Consider the following 20147-nt stretch of genomic DNA (forward strand, 5'->3'; position numbering starts at 1 on the left):
GAATAGATTTTCTGCAATACACGACTCACACATGTTGAAGATTTGTCCATTCTGATTATTAGCTTTCTAAATTAGCATTTGGAAAGGTATTAGATGTGTTGGAGGGATATGAACTCATGCCCTTGTTTTAATAGGCTGTGTAATGGTCATTTCCTTCATGGGTCTGTCAAGCATTTTCTAATGAAGCGGTTTCGTTATAGGCACCTAATGACTGCATTTGATTTGTAGTTTGCTCCAGCAGCCACAGCACTGAGCTTGAATTTAGGTCCGACCACAATTGGTTTAATTTACTGCCGAGCTTGTTTCCAGTCAGTATCAGAGGTGGGGAGGTAAAGTCGGTCTGTTACTGGACTCGGCTGCTCTGAATGTGAAATGTGGGTTTCCTAGGTGAAATTATTTAAGTGTATTGCAACAAGTTGCTCCACAATTTGTTTGATTTACTGTTTTTCTTTATGTATCATTAGCAAGCAGGCAGCAAGTGAGACCCTGACTTTATAACTCTGTATAGTTATAAACGGAAAAGGGACATGTTCCTTTGATTATTGACTCTGACTGGCCTCTTATAGCTCAAAGCTGCAAGAAAGATGAGAAAATGCTAAAAGGAACATTATAGAATTACCAAATTGTACAATGAGAAACATTTGTGCAGCTGCATTGCTGCAAAGCTCTGATTAAGTTAAAGAATGGATGTAAACATGATCCACATTTAAAGTTATTTTTGTCAGGAGTTAGCTGATATCACGTCAGTGCAAAAAAGAAATAAAATGAATAATACTTGTTAATGTCTGGCAGATGTGTAAAGAAGCAACAAGCGTAAAAAGCCAAGATATGTCTGTCAGCTTGTCTTCATGTTTCTCTGTTCCAGTGAGACCAGGGATTACTTAATGGAGCCTTAAAGAGAACTGCAAAATTTATTTTATCTCAAAAATCCACGATTTTATCACCAAACTCAAACACAACACGTTCCCCAGTGAGAATACACAGCTCAAATGTAACCCTCTGGCGTCACCGGTCACCGGTCACCGGTCACACCGACGTGATCAAATGACATGACTGGTTCAGGACGTCACTGCGTAAACACAGAGCCACATGAAGCGCTGGTTTCAACTTGTAGTTTGGTGTTGGCTTTGGTGTAGCCAGGTAAAACCAGAGATGGTAGGAATTGAATGTAAAAAGACGTGCAAGTAAACGTCTGCAAGATAGGAAGGTGCAGGCGTTGCATTTAATCTCAAATCCGTCTCACAAAATTAACATTATACTTGTGGAAAGTGAATCAGTTAAAGATCATGAAACCCTGAGTGAAATTAAGGCTTAAAACTCAGAGCGTTCTTCTTGCAATCTTACCATGAGGCTTTTTGTAGAAATTAAAAGATTGAATCAATGGCAAATGCACCTCTGTATTAAAAACCAAGTACTTTTATAAACTGATAAAATGCTGGTGCAAACAGGTGACGGAGCGATTAGAAAAGTTTAGTGACGGCACCAGAAGAGAGATGTTTACAGCCCTGTGACAAAATGGCCACGGCCAGTTTGTCGTAGTGAGCTGTGTGGGGCTGTCACAGCTCTGCACATCATCTCTGTGGTGACAAATGAAAAAAACATATGGGCGTTGCTGGGCGAGGATTCACATGCTGTGTTCTCTCTGAGCGAGAGGGAGGTCGTCTCTCCTCTGTTTTTGCTCAGTTTTAGTTCTTTGTTTCCCCGGGGGAGGGTGTTGGAGGCCAAAGGAAATTAATTTTTGAGCTTCCTGTGTGGGAAAACTCTCCACTTCTCGCTCATCCTCCTGCCTCGAGTTGTCATGAATCGTCTGCCTCATCAGAAACAGACACAGCGCTGCATGTCGTGAATCATCAGGCGTCCCAGTGCACAACAGAAGCAGATTCTTACGTGAAAAACAATATTTATTGCGTCTCAGACAGCACATCCTCCTCCAGACTGATACAATGTGCCTCTACTAGTTAGTGATGATGAGATCTGCAGGTTTAACTGCATTTGAACCAAAGAATTTCCAGAAGAAACGACACAATCTTTACTTGTTCAAAATATGCTGATCAAAGCATCTGCAGGAAACAAAACAAAAAACACGAAAATAAACATGGCAGCTGCATGAATTTGTATTTATCTGTATTCTACAGTTCTTGAGTATTTCCATATTATGTGGGGAATTCGCTACAAGCTTTTTAAAAAATCAATTGACTTAACATACAAAATTATCATATAATCACCTCATAAAACATGATTTTGATTATGATTGATCGTATGATTTAATTTGCTGATTTAAAAGAAAAACACTAAGTACTGCAGGGTTTCCAATCATAGAAAATACAAACCAATAAAGCACCATGGCCTATTTCTACTGTGGCGAGCACTAGAAGATCAAAATAAAAATGACATTACAACTGTGTATAAATATCATCGTAGAGAAATAAACAATTATTACAAAAAGTTAAGGTATTAACCATTGAGGGTCGAGTGGGGTCTGGATCCAATCCCAGCGGACTATTATTAATACCACATTCTTAATCACTTTGTAAGTGTCATTATAGCAACTGGTCGGGGTGAAGCTAATTTTAAATACTTTATATCTTGTGTTTTTCATGATCAGATCATATGTAAGTTAAATATATAACTACTTTGACTATAGGGGTCAAGTAGAAGTGAATTACAAAGTGAAGTCAAATGAACATTTCCCCTCTGCAGTGTAGAAGAGTTCACTGTATAATATACTCAAAGTATAAGTATAATAAAACTGAACTCAAAGGCAGTTACTTCACTGACTGTGGTCCAATGTTTATATAATATATATTATTTGCTTCCAGTAAACATTAACTACTTTGACTACAGCGATCAGTGAAGTAAAATGAGAATATTCCCTCGGTAGTGGAGAAGAGTTTGAAGTATAAAACATATTAGGTCATACTAGAAGATATAAAGTATCATAATATATAGTATGTAATATTGCAGCATGTGTTCTTTCTCATGCATCAACAAAAATCAAAGTTGCTCCACCAACCGTCCATAAAACCAGAGTTTTGCTTTCAGGGATTGGATCATAACAACATGACCAAAGTTCACAGCTCAGCGTTCTGGTGTCATCTGTATAAATAGAGGAGATCACACTGTAAGCTAACAGTGCGCATTTGTCCTTGGGACACCCTGCGCCCGGCTGGGTCGGTTCATCGCCGTCCTCTTGGGTTCACGTCGGCCTCATGCTGTCACTCTGGCCTGTCGTCTCTTTCCTGTCTCTCCCCGCTGCTCTATGGGAAAATCTAATAAAACGCTGAAGCAGCCTGGACTGGCCAATAGAGGCTGTTTTTTTCATTGCTTCGATTTTGCTTTGTTGTTCATGATTGATAGCATTGTAATGTGTCACTGCTGTTGCTCAAGATCGCTCAAAACGTGGTGGATACAACACAGGCTGCTTTGAGCACTTGTTTTCAGAGGTTTTTCACATGACAGCAGTGTTATTGTGGCTCCGCTCAAGCTCTGTCGCTGCTGGGGAGCGTCCAAGTGAGAGTCCGCATCGTTCCAGTTTGTAATGAGTAATTTCACAGGGGACACGATGAGTTTAACCACAGGCTGTGATGACTCTCTTTGATTCCTCATCGTTCATGGACTATAAAGTGTTTTTTATCTATGTTTGAAAACTGGAAATCAGCTAAATTTGACGTGAGCTGATTTCCTTGGGAGATACACACGCCATCTGCAGGATGTGTCGGTGTCTCTCCGGTGTGAACGTCCAGATGACTTTCAAAGGGGGATTAAAACAACGTCATTACCGACCGGGAAAAAGAAAACATCGCTTATTTAGCGTAATTGCATTTGAACGCGGACAACTGTCGGCCGAGGTCCTCTGGCCGCTCTCTGGGTTGATGTTGTGAGTTCAGCGCGTTGATGTGCGATCAGATTTGACTTCACCTCACCTCGGGCTGGCCTGGGACTAAAAGCATGACTCCTCTGGGCCGTAAGGCATCTGAGGCAGCGTGTATCAAATGTGAAATCTTTATTGCTAAAACATGACTGCGATTCAGCCTGTACTCGCTTCATGAGAGCAGGCGATGGGGTTTTGCTTGAGCACCAATCGCCATAAACAGACAGAAAATCTGTATCCTCTAAAAATGTGTTTACCTTCACTTGCAGAATGAATCATCATGGTCAAAAGAACATAAAGAGACGAATACATATAAACAGTTTGGCTGGATTTGCAGTCATTTAATGCTTATTGAGAGAACAGCTGCAGGAAAACGCAGCCAGGAGACACTTGTTTCTTATGGGGGACGCGATTTTGCACTTTTTTACTCGAGGAAAAAGACACAGCTCCACCCACATGCTTTGATTGACATGTGATCTGAGCAGAATGTGCCAAAACACTAAAGAAACGAACTCAGCGCAGCTCTAATGAACACAAAGTTCTGCAGATCAGAGCGTGCATCTGTGTGTTACGACTCCGCAGCCCCACTCCTAATGTGCATGTGCGTTTGATGTCGCGTGCGTTAGCCTGAGTGTGTGATTCGAGGTCTGGAACGTTACATGTAGTGTTTCTGATACTCCGAGCTGTTTCCCCCCCTAACGGGCCTGGTTTGAAATGACCCCCTCTGTTGTAGAAGAGAGCGCAGCTCGGGGGTTGTTCGGCTCTGGGGAGGTTTTCTCACTCTCGGATTAATCAAGAGCAGACGGAGGCCCCGAGGCCCCGAGGCGAGGCTGGGGCCGACACCGTCTGACGCCTCGGCTCCTCTGTGAAATAATCCTCGGCCCTCCACCGAGCGTCATCTCAGTGTGAACTCAGTGTCGAGTCGCTCTGATGGGGAATCTGTGGAGCTAATTGATGTTATGAAGGAAGTGCATGTTCTGTGTGTTTGCACTCAGAGAAAATCAAAGGCAGAGAGTTAGAGTTTTGTGTTTTGCCTTGAACTGCAAAGTTCACGAGCTCATAGCGCACATGCTTGCAGAGACACTTTACTTTAGGTGTGAACTACAAGCCAAGATCTTTTCATATTAGAATCTGCACTTTCCATGTTTTCTCTTTCTTTATTTCTATTCAGTTATTTCTTATGGCTGTACATCTTACTACGAGACCCAAATAATAAGAATTGGCCATTATGAGTGTTTCACAGACATATCAGTGTCTGTTTTTATATTTGTCGATATAAATTTTTTTATTTTACCAAATAAACAATACAGAAATGACACATACATTTTAACCCCCCAAATATTTTTTTATTTTCTTGAATCAATTTTTATATATTTGGTTATATTTTCTTTAATTTATAGTTACTTACAAAAAAGTTTATGGTTAAACTGAAAAATATCAAGGGTTTGATTACGACATCTTAGGAATCATCACCAATATATCGTTACCAGAACTTTCTTACTCCCTAATATTGGCATCAGCTCCTAAAAATCTATATCGGTCAGGCTCTACTGACTTCAGGCAAAACAGGCGACTGATCAAATATTCTCAAGTTGGAAGATGTTCAACATAATTTTTGTTCTTTTCCCAAATGTCCTCAAAAAGACACAGCTTCGACTCGCTCATAGATTCAAACAGGGAGATAATAATTTCTGGACTAGTTTTTTTTATTCTTTCTTTCCCTTCAAACTTCAAAGACTTTTCTCTGGGGCTACCCACATGATTGAGCTGAGCCTTCTCAGACACCATCAGTTCTATTAATATTGACAATGGCTGCACTTCACCTTTTTTTCCCTTTTCATCCTTTCAGATCATCCTCCACTCCATGCACAAGTATCAGCCTCGTGTTCACGTCATCAGGAAGGACTTCAGCAGCGAACTCTCTCCAAACAAGCCTGTGCCGAGCGGCGAGGGAGTGAAGACCTTCAGCTTCCCCGAGACCGTCTTCACCACCGTCACTGCCTACCAGAACCAACAGGTCTGCACCTCTGCTTTTATTTACCAACAAGAAAATGAATCATTCATTATTTGCTACACAATTTTGAACCATCCTGCAAATGCCAAAATTAAAGAAAAGTAATCCTTCAAAATCTGCATTTTGTTTTAAAATCACACAACTTTTCCTGCACAGAAATTGAGATTGAATTTCAGGAATAGTTAGTTTTACCAATCACCAGTTTTCTGTGTAAATATGATGCAATTCAGAAATAACTTGACAAGCTAAAGTTAAATAAATTGAGCTCGGGTCAGTTAAACTCTTCTTTTAACTACAGTGGGGAGGGATTATTGAACTCAAAAACTTATTTTATTTTTACTTTCATTTCTGGAACCAACCATTTGTATGATGGAACCAATTACAAATATTACACAATACAATACAGTAATCAAAACAATCTCCTTGTCACGTTCTTCTTGTCTGCAGATCACCAGACTAAAGATCGATCGCAACCCGTTCGCCAAAGGATTTCGGGACTCCGGCAGAAACAGGTACAATATGACAGCATCTGTCACACAATTCGTCCTTATTACAGTCTTTTCCACGCTGCCAGCAAAAGTCGTATCTTTTTTTTTTTTCTGTGTGACTTTTCATATGGAAATGATCCTCTGAAGTTAGCACTTAGCACCATATGCTGTTCTATATAAAAACAGCTGCTTCGTCTGCTGCCAAGAAGGAGTGGGATCTGCAGGACAGAGAGTGATTGGTGGATGTAGCGCTCTCTCTCTTTGTTTCTGTTATTGTCTCATTCATCTGATAAAATGCCCTTTAATTACAATTCTCAAAGAAATTGTGTGTGTGGTATGATTCAACGTGATGAGGGCTCGACATCCTTGATGTCGCTTCACTCCAAACCAGTCTTTATTTTCATTAAAGATATGTCGGAGAAGGAGTAAAAGCAGATCTGTCACAGACGCTATCATCCCGTGGTCTCTGTGTAGCTGCTGCTGACCTTCTATTGATTATTTGATTTTAGAAAGTAAGTCAGAAAATAACGTTAAGTTGGAAAGCAATTAGAAACCAAACAAATGTAAACACATTAAACAAACACTCACATATACACAGTAAAAGGATGAATGTGGTAAAGTGCATAAACACACAGACTGAAGTCCCTGTCACCACAAGTCGTTCGACGGGTGCAGGTGATATGTGCAGTAGATTTAAAGGAGTGAAGGTCATGAGTCCTGCATATGATATTTTATTAATAGTTTTAGAATCAGGGGACAGCTGTGGATTAGGAGGTGGAGATGGTCACCCACTTATCAGAAGGTCGGTGGTTTGACCCTCGGCTCCAGTCCACATGTTAACGTGTTCAAGAACAAGTGCTGTATGAATGGAATCCATTTACCAACTTGTAGTTACAGTTTTGACAATGCACAGCTCAGCTCCAGCATTTCATGTAGCTTCTCACCACTGCTACGCCGCAGCCATCTGAAATATCCACCTTTAATCTGAACTATAAACTGTTTCTTGCCACAAAAGTCCTGTTGAATTTGAGGTTTCACGGTTGAAGATTAGAATCCGTGCATTTTCTGTGTCTACGTCCCAGTAGAGCGGATACGTCCACCAAGGCCGAACAGTTCCCTTGCATTCAATCACGCGGCACCAAATTGCTGGTAGATATCGGTCCTCTAAATATTTCTCCTTTTTTTCTCTTCAAGATCCATTAATTATTATTATTTATGAGAAATTAACGAAAATATCAAAAATGCCCCAGGTCACAATTTCAATGTTTGATCCACATCTGCACCCAAATTGAACTGGTTCTCTCCGGCCCATTCCGTATCCTATGATCTGTCCAGTAGTGTTTGTGTAATGCTCCTTGGTGGAGGCAATGATGAGTTCCTGGATCAGATTTTAGGATATTGTGGATATCAATACGTTTGTGTTGCATCTCCATGACCCCTCTTCTCTTAGAGGTGGGCTGAATATTTTACAGACCCTTTTTTTCTACACAGGAACATAAAACTATTGAATTTTTTTTCAACACATACTTAGGACGTGTTTCAGACTGAAATATACTGTAGTCGTAAAAATGCTGCTGGAACAATGGTTTGAATGTAATTTAGGCTTTTTTAACCGAGACGTCTAGACATCTTTTAAACCTGCAAATCACCAAATCCATGCCTACGAGCTTATTAATGCTCCGTCTGAGGTAATGGCTTTTTATTCCACATTCCCACACACTCGGTGAGTCATGCAACATCACACATTTTAAGACTCCAGCAGGATTCTGTAAGAAATGTTGAGTCTTAGCTCCACTCGTCCTGTCACAACCTTAAATGTCACAAAGACGGAGCACACACACACACACACACACACACACACACACACACACACACACACACACACACACACACACACACACACACACACACACACACACACACACACACACACACACACACGTCTGGTCTGATCCTGTCGTCCGTCACCAGCTGTTGCATGAGTTCTGTTCCTGCTACCAGAGTGAGCACTCCTAATGGTTGCTGACGCTGTAGAGTCCAAACTGGACTGTAATGGTAACTTGATTGTATTTATCTGGCACAGCCGTCTGGGGCAATTTGGGGGGTTCAGCATCTTGCCCAAGGACACTTAGGAATGCAGACTGGAGGAGTATCGAACTACCGAATATCCCTATACCTCTTGAGCCACAGCCGCCCCCCCAAAAACCACGTCACACTCACCGATGCACCTTTTGATTTAATAAGCTAATTATATGAATACATTAGCTTAATTTTTGTCACTAAAAACAAACTCTTGAATTTCCTTCCCTCGAGTTTCCTCCTCACTTCCTCCATACCTTGTTCCTTCCCTCCTTCACCTCTCCCGGTCTCTCTTCTCTCTCGATTCCTCCCTCGTTTTCTCGGTTTCTGAATTATCATATGTAACGTTTGAGGAGGAGAGAGAGGCGGGAGTGCACTGAGCCACCAGACCCCTTCGCACATGAAAGCAAGCCCCCTCATCTGGTCCGCATTATTGGCACGCAGATATTTGAGACATCTTTTTTCATTTTTCAAACAATAGACCGTTTGATTTATGGAGTGGCATTAGAATTTCATTGCAGAAAAAAGGCTACAGATGAAAAGATAAGGAGAATGAGATATTTGTCCGCGGAGAGAGAAAATGAATTTACCCTCACGTATCGCTTGTGATTCCGTCCCTTCAGCCCCGTTGGGATTGATTTTAACTCTGATTCAAGTCAGAGCTTCGGAGAACTTGGAGCGCGGACACTCTGAGATTCTGTCACCTTAAAATCCCTCTGAGTCATTTTGAATTACACGCTTCATGTCTCGAGCTGCGTTTTGGATCTTTGATCGTTCTTGGATGTTGCTGGCGAGCTGCTGACCCTCGATTCTTCATTCTGCTTCTTTTGCAGAATTCTGGTGACGTAGGGTTTGATTGGATAAGGGTGTCTGCTGCTCATGAGAGAAAACCGCAGATAATATAGTTTGTAATTCACTTTTATTAAATGTAACACCAAAGCTGGAAGGTTTTAAGAACTATTTTTTGTAAAGTGTTGCTGATGACATTTTAAATTTGGAAAAACCTCTGGAATTCCAAGGATGAGCGTTTACTATAATAATGACTAAGCTGTATTTATAATGAAAAATATAATTTTGTTTATAGTAGATGAAAACTACACAATGAAAGACATTTGCAATAATCGTAAGAAGAGGAGAAGAAAAAGATAAAAATCACATTTATAACAATTCAAATCTACATTAAAGTGAAGCAGGACCCTCTGTGACTCATCACCATCTCAGTGATGGTTACATGTCAGTGTGAGATGCAGCCAATCAATAAAGTTAATAAAGGATAATCTGATTTGTGATTGGCTGCTGTGTACAGTAGATTGCACATTTGCTTTTTCATTTTACTGAGGAAAGGGGGCGAGTCGCCTCCAGTTCCTGTATCAAATTTATCCTGCGTCTTCTGAAACACACACACACACACACACACACACACACACACACACACACACACACACACACACACACACACACACACACACACACACACACACACACACACACACAGAGACTCTTCAGTGTCTGGCCAGTTTCAAAGCGCGGGTGGGTTTACCAGTTATTTCTTAATGCTGACACAATAAAACCTGATCATATTTTGTAAAAATAAACCTGTGTTAATGGGATAGATAATATAATAATAATCATGTTGGTACCAGTACATATTATAAACGATTATAAACTAACATGAACATGAAGATACTCCCCACAGCTGCTGTCATCGCTGTGTCTCACAGAGCTCAGTTTCTGATTCACATTGCAGTTGCTTCAGAATCAGCTTTCAGAGCTTGGAAATGACACGTTGGTGTATTTAATATCATTTCCAATAATTCTTATTTTTTAGTTGGATAATAAGATTTTCCAAAGTGTCTTTCAGTACAACATGAATTTTGTATCTGTATAATGCACAAAATTATAACATTTAAAGCCTTAATACTGAAATATTTTAAACCAATACTAGAAACCTTTGGATTACAAAAAAAAATATTTGCTCAAATTGAAAGTGGGATTGAGCGACACTTGTTACACAGGATCAGATGTAATGATGGGCATACTGACGAGAATAAGAAAAGGTTAAAGGTCATGGTAACATTTATCAAAAGAAAACCAGAAGTTACAGATTATGAAACAAAACGGGAGTATGAGAACCATATTGAAATATCAAAGTACAAATATCACAAAACAATACATCAACACAAGACTTAAACAACTCTGCACAATAAAGAAAAAGGTATTCATGTTATTTTATTATTTTATTGAAAGTTTTGCTTTAAAAAAACATGGATGATGCTTAATAACCATTAACCCTTGAATATTTTGCAGTAATTTCAGCTCATATACAGAAGTGGAAGGCTGCTGGTGGAAACATATTTAAAGTGGCGTGACATCTTCTGTTATTGCTGCTTATATTAGTATCGGATATGAGCCACATTAACAGTCACAGTTACTTTTCTTTGGTTTATTGGCAGAACCTCACTGTGAATGTGGAAAATTACCAACTAATTCCACATCGAGGGGAAATTAAAAATTAACAGAAAGGGCAAATCTGCTAATTCTCACACTGAGCACCAGCTTGTTTTCCTGACGTTCCTAATAGCTTCTTAATATAGAAGCCTCCCCGGGTCTTATGGTGGTGCAGTGGCTTGTGTCTGGTGATCGGCCTTTATGGCCTAGCAGAGGGATACAGCTCATTTGTTGGATTTTGGTGCCGCAGCAGTGTGTTTGTATGAATGAGTCCAGTGATGGCGAGGGCCGGCCCGATTAGCACGGCACACTAACGAGCTGCCACGGGCTGGGAGTCAGTGGCCCTAAAATAACACGGCGAGCGAGCGGCGACCGGCGCTGGTTTCCCTGGGACGGGGCAGAGTGGCGCGCAGGGAAGTAAATCAAGCAGGAAGGAGAACCGTGTACAGATTCAAGATGAAACGTCACCTAGATTTATGTGCACAGTAAAAGCCTGCTCCTTTTTAATGGCTCCAGTTTCCTCCGAGCAGGACTCCAGTTTCTCCCGCCCCCTCGCTCTCGCTCTCTCTGTTCATTCTGATGCTCTCTCAACCAGTCTGATTCATTTACCTCTGGCCTCTCTCAATATGCCTTTTCTTATTTATCCACATTTATTCTCACTCTATCTGTTACTCAGGTCCAGCTCTCTCCTTATCCAGTTGTGTAACACATGTACACACACACACACACACACACACACCTACACACACACACACACACATAAACACACATGCACGTGTCTCCACGACTTCAGAGGATATTACATTGACTTACGTTCAGTTCCTGAATACTTTAACCATTGCTACGACCGGTCTAACCTTAACCTTAACCTAACCCTTCAACATGTTTTCAACTTAAAATGTAACGATTTATTTCTGGGGACCTGCTTTGTGTCCCCATAATGTGACACTGTAAACACATTTCATTTCCCAACACTACATGAGTAACTATCCCCACACGTTTGTCACATATTTTATGTCTATTGATGTAAAAAAAATAGTTTATTTTTAAAGTGATTGTTCAGAATCAATAACTTACACTCAGTGATATACAATCTATTGTAAATCACTAAAAACAGCTCTGGTATCTTAAATAAAGTTTATTATTTATTATTATTATTATCATGTTTTCTAAATGAGTAAATTGTGTAGTTTAAAAAAATGTATTCTGTCATCTTCATGTATTGACATACATGAAGATGACAGAATATATAAAATTAACCTTTGAATAAAATAATGATATAATATTGTGTCACACCTTGTTGAGTCCTATGAGGCAAATTGTGACTTGTGAATATGGGTTGTATAAATATTTTTTTTTATTAAAATATATAATTACATCACTACTTCTAAGTGTGAAAACAATCTAAACATTATAGATATCATAGGTGTCGACTTTATGGCAGAAGGGTCTGTGGGTCGGGAGATGGAGCGGGTCGTCCACTAGCCAGAGGGTTGGTGGTTCGATCCCCCGGCTTCCGTGAATGATAGAAAAAAGTGTTATAGTAGCACTGTGTGAATGAGTGAGTGTGGCTCATAGAGCTTTGAGTAGTCGATAAGACCAGAGAAGTGTTGTATAGATAATCCAGTTACGTTTCAGTAAAAGCGACTTTAGATCACACATGACTCAATCTAGAGGACGACATCAATGATAGAACATTTTTCATTTTTCGTCTTTGTTGTGATTAATTTGGGAGTAAGTTGGAAAAGATACAACACTGACAATAGAAGCTTAATTGATGAATAAAATCCAGTTGATGAAAATGATAAATCAAACAAAACGGATGTGAGTCTTTGCCTCTTCGAGGACTTGAGGCAGCTGAGGGTCTGAACAGCAACGTCTCTTGCGACATGTTGAGATTTTGGAACATCTTATCATGGCTCCGTCTGCCAGAGGAGCTCAGACGTTAGACAGCTCAGATAAAAGTGGGAGCGCGGCCACGTCAGGCTTAGAAACATGCAATAAAATCTTAAAAATCGATCACCATCCACTCTGAGGCCAATAACGTTAAAGCTTCCCCTCTTCATCTCACTCCCAATCAAACTCTCTCTGACTCTTCTTCTCTGCGTTCATGTCATCTGGTCAACACACACATCCACAGGCCATTATTGTCCCTCTTTCTTTTCCTCTTTTATTTCTGCTGTGGTTGTTTTGTGCTCTGAATCATCCCCCTCTCTCTCTCTCTCTCTCTCTGTCAGGACCGGCCTGGAGGCCATCATGGAGACTTATGCTTTCTGGAGACCTCCTGTGAGGACCCTGACGTTTGAAGACTTCACCAACATGCAGAAACAGCAAGGTGCGACAGAAATAACCCTCCAGTCCTACTCATCTACTTCATATTCTCACTTCCCCTATTGTCTTTGTAGACACGGGTTTTAGAGTAACAACAAAGGACAAACATATTTTCAGTTTCAAGTAAACACCGCTCTCTGTGTCTCCATTTTAATGGACTTTTGATTATTTTATTGTTGAAGCGAGTTGCCAGTTCTCTGGAAAGATTCCTTTGTTTTATTCTGACATTCAGAGTTGATTAATTATTTATTTTATTCTCATTTCCTGACTCTGTAAAGAGGCCTTGAAGTACCTTGAAAGGCACCATATATATCAAAGTTATTATTAATAATATTGTAGATTTTGTGTGAGTTAAGTTAAGTGCTCCCTGTTCAAACACCTGACAGACTTTTCTGACCTTTTCTATCAAACACAACTCATGTGGTGAATCTTCATCCACGAGTTAAAGCTCAGTCTGATCTTAAAACAGAGAAACTAATTCAAACTGAAACCTGGGAGTGAAATTAAACTATTCCTCATTTCATATGTGCTCTGAATCCTCAGACGCCACTTTGACATCTACTCTGGTTACACACACAATGCTCATTGTTGGTGTTGATGCACTTTTATTCTATTCTTTTTTTATCACTTTCTTCAACATTGTGAGATTTTTCAGAATTTAAGGGATTTCCAAAAACAAAATTCATGGATCTTGGTAAAAAAGTCAGACATGTTTAGGGGACTGATGTTTATGGGTGTGTGCAATTTGTTGTATTTAAATGTGGTTTCATAAGAGGGACTGTTTGGGCCCTGGTGGAGATATGTTTAGTTCTAACGTCTTAATTGTTTAATAGTAAAGTTTATTTAATCAAATCTTCAACAAAATGCAATTTTTTAAAAGTTTAGACGACAAGGTCAAGTATATTTTTTCACTAAGAGTCGTGCACAGTGGTAATTTGCACGTCCTTGTTGCATGTGCCGTCCCACCCTGGACCACTCTCTGCGTATTGTCCTTGTTTATCTCAACACTCTCTGCAACAGCCATCATTGTCCTTCATGTGAGCTTGGCCTTATACGTTATTACTCTTGCAGGTTGGCCTGCGCCTCCTGAGCCTTTCACACCTCGACCAGCCCTCGACAGTTAAATACAAATTAACGATTCGTTAAACAAACCCTGCAGCCCCGCGACACACCTCACTTTGTATGACTTCCAGCGTCAGCACACGTCTTAGTCATGGCTTTTATCAAGGCCCTGAAGCACCTCTGCTTCCTCACTGACTTTATCGCAGTCGCCTCTGGAGGTCAGCATGACGTGACACTGCGTATTTTGTCTGAGCAGGCAAACATGTGTTTGTTATCATTAAACTCCTCCAGAGTGATTAGGGTCCGTGCGCCGGTGGTGAACCCTGCGTCACGCTGTAAGGACACTGTGGAGTACGGGCGCTGCGTTTAGTGACCGTGTGTGAGTGCGTTGCTACGCCCTGATGGTCCTGGACCCTTTTCCCTTCAAGTAATCAACTATTCCACTGAAGCACCTTTACCCTTCTAACCAGAGGAAAACATGACATCACCAAACTATCGTCCTCTCTTCCCTCCTCTCTCTTTTTTCCTCATGTATATCTACCTTCCTCCCTTCCCTCGGTGAACCCCCCTCCTCATCTCTCTGAGCAGAGCGGAGCGCTGCGGCAATATTATCGAAGGCATATGGTGCAAAATCAGAACCCCAGCCAAGCGAGTCCTGGATCATTTAGTTATGCCTCCTCATGGTTTCAAACTGAATTTCTCCAACAGCAAGATGAACCTGGGCCAAATTCTCATTAATCGAGAAATATGCAATTGATATCCCACAGCTATCAATTCGCTATGAAAGGGTTGACTTAGTGGAGCCGCTTTGTGCCAACTGGGGATGTGTGTGTGTGTGTGGGGGGGGGGGGGGGGCTCTGTTGACCAGACATGGTCAAAACTGAATCCATATTTCTCTCTGCATACCAGCAGTATATTTTATGATATGGTCCACGATCTCATACCCAGCACAGGTTCAAAGAATCTGAAATCAGTCCAAAGGTATAGGAGTTTGAGAAAGTCCACATGGATCTATAAGGTTATTTATGAAATTGGCGACAGGTGAATTGATAATGTGGCTCTCTGCTTGTTTTATTTATCTGACTCGGTGCATGGAAACAAGGCTGTAGCTGCTTTTAGATATAGGCACTCAACTCCAGATATTCTCCTGAAATTATCCTAAGGGGCTGAATGGCAGAACGCAAATGTCCGACTCAGCTGCTCTTGACTTTCTTCGCAGTTTTTCCTGCCAGGTCCCAAGTATGAACCCCTCAGAATTTCAGAGTGAGGCCATGTGAGAATACAACAATTCCCATAAAGCTAAAAAAATACAAATATTTCAGACAATGAGAATCTAGATATGTTAGTGATAAGGGCGGTGTCGATGCGACGGCTTCATAAGAGACACCTTTATGAAAACTAGATTTCTTGGTTCATTATTTCACCATGTAAGTGTATATTAGAAAACAAAATCTGTAGAACACATTCTTCCTGCACGGCCACATGGTAGAGAGGATGTGGAGGTCTGGAAATGAGAGACGTATACTAACACCTCCCCACAGGGAAATCCTGTTTGTTTCTCGCTCCTCTCCACAGGGAGGTCAGAGGTAGTCGGGTTCGGATTCAAGTCACTTTCCCATCATATCAAATTTTCTTGTAAGAAAAAAGAGAGAGTGGGTGGACATGTGGTGGAATACGGCAGCTAAACACATTTCTTAGCACTTGTATGTAAAATACATAAAGGAAGAGATTACTTGAATTATGATCTCATCGTTAACGTGGAGGACTCTTGCCAACATGGGGAAATGATAGATGCCCCTGTAACTGTTCAAGAAATTAGATTTTTCTTTTACAATTAATGATTTAACTTTATGAAACCTTGAATCTGAATATGAACAATACCCCACATCATGGTATCAGTTGTCAAATCAGGACTACGGACTTAATATTTTGGCTTGAGAATATAGGTTTTATTTGAGAAGTCTAATTTTCTATTGATCGTTTTTGCACTGGTCCTGATTCAAACTTCAAATATTAAACACTCATAGATACTAATCCACTAAATATATGTTTCTCAACAAGATCCATGAATATTTCTCTGGGAAAACTTAGAAAAGGTTGAAAAACACTCTAAAGCTAGTTAAAAACAAATCTTCCTGGATCCGCCCTCTGATTTGGAAATCCTTTCAGATGTTTTTGTGTAATTTTGATTACAAACAAACGACCAGACAGGGATGAAAACACACCTCCTTGGCGTCAGTGGTACAAGTCACTGTATTTCATTCTGTTTGTATTTGTGTGTTTTCCAGGTGGAAGCACAGGAACTTCTCCCACCACCTCCAGCACAGGAACCCCCTCCCCTTCTGGTGCGGCGCACCTCCTGTCCCCCTCCTGCTCCCCTCCCACCTTCCACCTGGCTCCCAACACCTTCAATGTGGGCTGCAGGGAAAGTCAGCTCTGCAACCTGGGCCTGTCTGAGTACCCAGCCTGTGCCCGCAGCAACATGGCGGCCCTGCAAGGCTATGGCGGCCTGGCCGACAGTTCCTACGGACGCCTCCAGGCAGGGGGCGCTGTGGCCTCTGCTCAGCCCTCTGAATCCTTCCTGCCACAGAGGACTTCCTCCTTGATTGCTGCTGGTATGCAAGGTAGCACTCATCCATCCCTGACCGGTGGCAGTGGCGGCAGTGGCTCCGGAGGCAAGATGGACGCCTACGGCGGTCAGCTCGGCTCCTTCCCAGCCTCGCAGCTTCAGTACGTGATGCAAGCCGGAGGCGGCTCGAGCGGCGGCTCATCCTCCTCATCCGGATCCTCCCCATCCTCCGCCCACATGTTCAGCGGGGGCCACCACCACGTGCAGCAGGGCTCCTACAATGCTTTCTCCCTGCACAACCCTTACAACCTGTACGGATACAACTTCCCCACCTCTCCTCGCCTGGCCACCAGCCCGGAGAAGCCTCAAGGAGGTTTGCTCTGCTCCTCCTCGCCTGCCGGGGCCTTCGCTGAGCGCCAGTACCTGTCCAACGGAGGCATGGACACGATGCACATGATTGGCAACCCCGCCGGTGGCCAGCAGGGCAGCGGCTCCTGTGACGGCCGCCAGTATGGCTCCTCCTCTCAGATGTCCATGCACATGGTGTAGAAACCGACATCGAACCTCACAGTCCGCCATGTTTCTAAAGTCTTTCAGGTGAGAAGCAAATCCCTCATCGATGAACCCAGTTTGGCGTCAAAGTCAAACAGGTGTTTCCACATGAAATGTTAACGTACTGAAGTACAACACAAACCTTTCAGAAAAGGATATCATCTCATGTTTTTGTTTTTAAAGACTCCCCGCCACTTACAAAGCAATATAGTGGGAGTCAAAGTATTATTAAATTATCTATGTATTAATAAAGTGAAAAATTGGGAGAGCAACTTAATGCTCTTACAGTTTCTGACGGGAAACCAACAACAAACGGTGTGAGGAGAGAGAGGAGCCCACACGCTCTGCTTCAGGAGGATTATCAGTTGTGAATATGTAGCGGTGCAATAGCAGCAATAGCCTCTTCAAGTGACTCACTCTTGATTTTGGGGACTCAAAGGCCATCGGGTCACGACATCCTGTAACCAAAGAGTCTTCACTGTGATCCAGAAGTTTTTGACTTCACGCAGCACTTGAGTCGTATCGTTTTAGAAATGCCAAAGGGTCAGCGCTGCGTCCGTCATGGTCTGAAGTTTGGGCCGGAATGAAAGGGACAACTGGACGAGATTACAGAGTGACTCACTGCTCTACATATACGCAGGAGCGTGCACGGGGAGGTATCTGTGCGCTGCGGCGGCCCGGGTCGATGTGCCAAACACGCTGAACACAACACATGGACGCAGTAAGTCAAAGAAGTGTAGGTCAAGTCGACAGAGGGATTACGTCTTCATCCTGAAAACTCCCAGCGGCGTGTACACGAGGACTCCACCACATCAACCTGCTCTCCTCATAGACTGGAATGGTTTCACTAGGTTTGAGTGGATTATGTTTTAAAGCATATTATATATAAATAAGATGGCAAATGCAATCAATAACATAAGCTTAAAGGTTGTTGTGTGAAAAGTTGTAAAAGAAGCAATAGCAAAACAGAGTTTTTGTTTTTGGTGTGTTGTAGAGATGTGTATTTAAGTGCTGAGCAGTATAACGATTTTACAGGCCCATCGGTGATAAAATGTGTGAAAAAAAGGGAAATAGCTAAATGATTCTTTTTTGAGGCATTTAAAAAATGTAAATACAGGTGCCAAGCACATAAAAAGCTCAATAAACGTTTTAATTCATGTACATGGCTTTGATTACCAACTGCGTGTGTTCGTGTCTGTCTGTGTGTGTGTGAACTTGTATCTTTGTGAGGACCATTTTCAGCTTAGACTTTGTGTAGTGAGCACATTTTGGACAGTCCTCACTTTCAGGGTTCTTAAAGGGTTGGGACTTGCTTTTATAGGGCCATGCTTAGAGTTAGGTGTAGATTAGAGAATTACTCATGTGGTGGGAACCTCTCTACTTTGTGAGGATTAACAAAATATCCCAAAACATAAAAAAAAAAGAAGAAAATCGACATGACTAGAAGCTTCAGTTAAAGAATGTATTGCCGTAGAGACGTTTCGAGCACAAGGGCCTTCCTCAGAATAAAAGCAAGTCCCCATCATGTTAGTTACAATACAATTACAATAATATTATAGAAATTCAAAATTCATAACATATAAGTCAACGTAACGTTCTCAGGTGCTGTGCAGACACGACTCTCTGTGTGTGTTTGTGTGTCATCATGACAACCTGTCACTCTGGCAGGTGTTTACACGTCTGTGCACAGATCTCCTCACTGCACTGTCATCACAACTGTTCAGGCGTGAGGTCCAAGCACTAGAAGAACGAGGGGTTGGACGTAGGGAAGGAAACATTTACATCTTGGATCCTCATTAGTTACTTCTGAAAACTGTCTATAATGTAAAACTCCTTACTGAGTACTCGGGGGTCAGCATGTCACCATGATGACAGATTTTCTCATCTCCATTAGTAGATTTTCAGAAACCCTGACATTGAAGATTGAAAATTAAGAACATACTGGTTTTATTTGAGTAATTAACTGTGGACACATTTATCCCCAAACTCAGAAGAAACAGGAGTCGCTCATACAAAATAATTTGGAGCGCATAAGCAAAATTATTTATCGTCTTTATTATAGGCAATCAACAAAATAATGTTGCTTTTATGGCTATTTACTAATTAACTTTTGGAAAATGATTCCTTTATAAACACATTTTCCCTTTCGAATAATAGTATGAGATTCTAATGGTTGAAGTTCACGTACCATGAGTCACAGCCTAAAGGCTTCAATACCAACAGCTGACATGATTATTAATCACATGAGAGGTTGCTGCTTATAAAACTCACACATCTGCTCTGCTCCACATCACAGGCCCGGGCTTCAAACGCTGATGCAATGTGTCGATCATAAACCAAACTGGAAGAAATGGACCCAAAAAAACCCACATTTTCTCCCTGCTGGTTCTGTTTATTAAGAGAATGAAGAATGAAGCCAGGGGCACGGCTGTTGTCCTCCACGCACATAAACATGGCACCTGTTTAAAGGGACAGACAAATCCCCCTTGTAATCATTTGAACCTCCCAGAAAAGGAGAAACATGCAGCATTGAGGGTCGTTCCTGCAGCTTTGTGGTTCCCCTCTTGTTACACAGACTCGGGAGGGGACTCAGCCGGGGGCCAATCAGCATCCATTACACGGACGTCTTCTGAGCGGCTCCCCCCCAATCACTTCCTATCATGTGTAGGGCTCCAGCCATGAAATATCATATCTGAACCATCATGAGCAAATGAAGCGGTTGCAGCACCGTGG

General features: G+C 41.7%; 1 protein-coding gene across 1 annotated transcript in view; it reads left to right on the forward strand.

Moving 5' to 3' along the window:
- The window catches only part of tbx15 (T-box transcription factor 15), a 37464-nt gene extending 18889 nt beyond the window's left edge, over positions 1–18575 (forward strand). The window contains exons 5-8 of the mRNA XM_034574739.1: positions 5721–5888; positions 6333–6397; positions 13138–13235; positions 16582–18575. Of these exons, the coding sequence (XP_034430630.1) occupies positions 5721–5888; positions 6333–6397; positions 13138–13235; positions 16582–17411 (1161 nt within the window). The 3' untranslated portion in view covers positions 17412–18575. The remainder of the gene's footprint in view (positions 1–5720; positions 5889–6332; positions 6398–13137; positions 13236–16581) is intronic.
- The last annotated feature ends 1572 nt before the right edge of the window (positions 18576–20147 follow it).

Source organism: Hippoglossus hippoglossus, chromosome 21 (assembly GCF_009819705.1).
Source record: "Hippoglossus hippoglossus isolate fHipHip1 chromosome 21, fHipHip1.pri, whole genome shotgun sequence".
Lineage (NCBI taxonomy): Eukaryota > Metazoa > Chordata > Actinopteri > Pleuronectiformes > Pleuronectidae > Hippoglossus > Hippoglossus hippoglossus.